Raw genomic sequence first — 841 nt, 5'->3', positions numbered from 1 at the left:
GGCCTGGAAGTAGGTTTTGGTGATACGTATTTCATGGAGCATGCAGGGCTCAAGCAGCTGTTGCCCGTTTTCGCTCATATTGCCAACTTCGTACCGACACAGACACCCCGGCCACTAGTCGTGATCAGCTCCCACTCTGGCGTTGAAGTCGCCAAGTAGCACCAGCTGTTCTCCATTTGGGATTGCCTGTATTTTCCTAGGGAGCTGATCATAGAACATATCCTTGGCGTCTTGTGAGGAATAGAGGGCTGGAGCATAAGCACTGATAAGGTTGATAGGCCCGTCAGAAGTGTGCAAACGAAGTGAGAGTATCCGCTCTGAAACGTCACTGTTGAGTTCTACCAACTTTAGCAGAGAATTCTTCACAGTAAAGCCGACACTATGCTCTCTGACTTCATCTGTGCCTTTCTCTTGCCAGAAAAAGGTATAATCTCTTTCGCAAAGGGTCCCCGAGTCTGGGAGTCTCGTTTCTTGGAGTGCTGTAATGTCCACTCGGAGTCGAAGCAGTTCATTGTTGATCATTGTTGCCTTGCATGTGTCGCTGATCTTTTGAAGGTCCTCTAATAGATCAGTTGTCATGGTCCTTATGTTCCAACATTCGAGTCTGAATACTGTTTTTTTTGCGTTGCTTGCTTGTTTGTTTGTTCATTTTTCTTGGTGCAATGTTTACAGCTCACGATTCGGGGTGTTGGTTTCCCTAAGCTCCACGCACCCAGTGAAGCAGATGGGCTGTGACGGGACAGCACCTAACTGGCTGGGGGCTTCCAAGCTTGAGGCGGGCGGTAGCTGTGCAGTGAGGCACAATGACCTCTCCCTCCGTTGAAAGCAACCCCTGGCGCCT

General features: G+C 49.5%; 1 protein-coding gene across 1 annotated transcript; it reads right to left on the bottom strand.

Annotated features, from left to right (window-relative positions):
- Nucleotides 1-114: 114 nt before the first annotated feature.
- LOC149132297 (protein CFDP2-like) lies at nucleotides 115-579 on the bottom strand. The gene has a single exon (XM_089364893.1). The coding sequence runs from the start codon at nucleotides 577-579 to the stop codon at nucleotides 115-117; it is 465 nt and encodes a 154-aa protein (XP_089221019.1).
- Between the last annotated feature and the right edge of the window lie 262 nt (nucleotides 580-841).

The sequence above is a fragment of the Octopus bimaculoides genome, chromosome 16 (assembly GCF_046866305.1).
Source record: "Octopus bimaculoides isolate indiv1 chromosome 16, ASM4686630v1, whole genome shotgun sequence".
Lineage (NCBI taxonomy): Eukaryota > Metazoa > Mollusca > Cephalopoda > Octopoda > Octopodidae > Octopus > Octopus bimaculoides.
The sequence above is the reverse complement of the archived record's forward strand: the minus strand, read 5'-3'. Positions and strand labels throughout refer to the sequence as shown.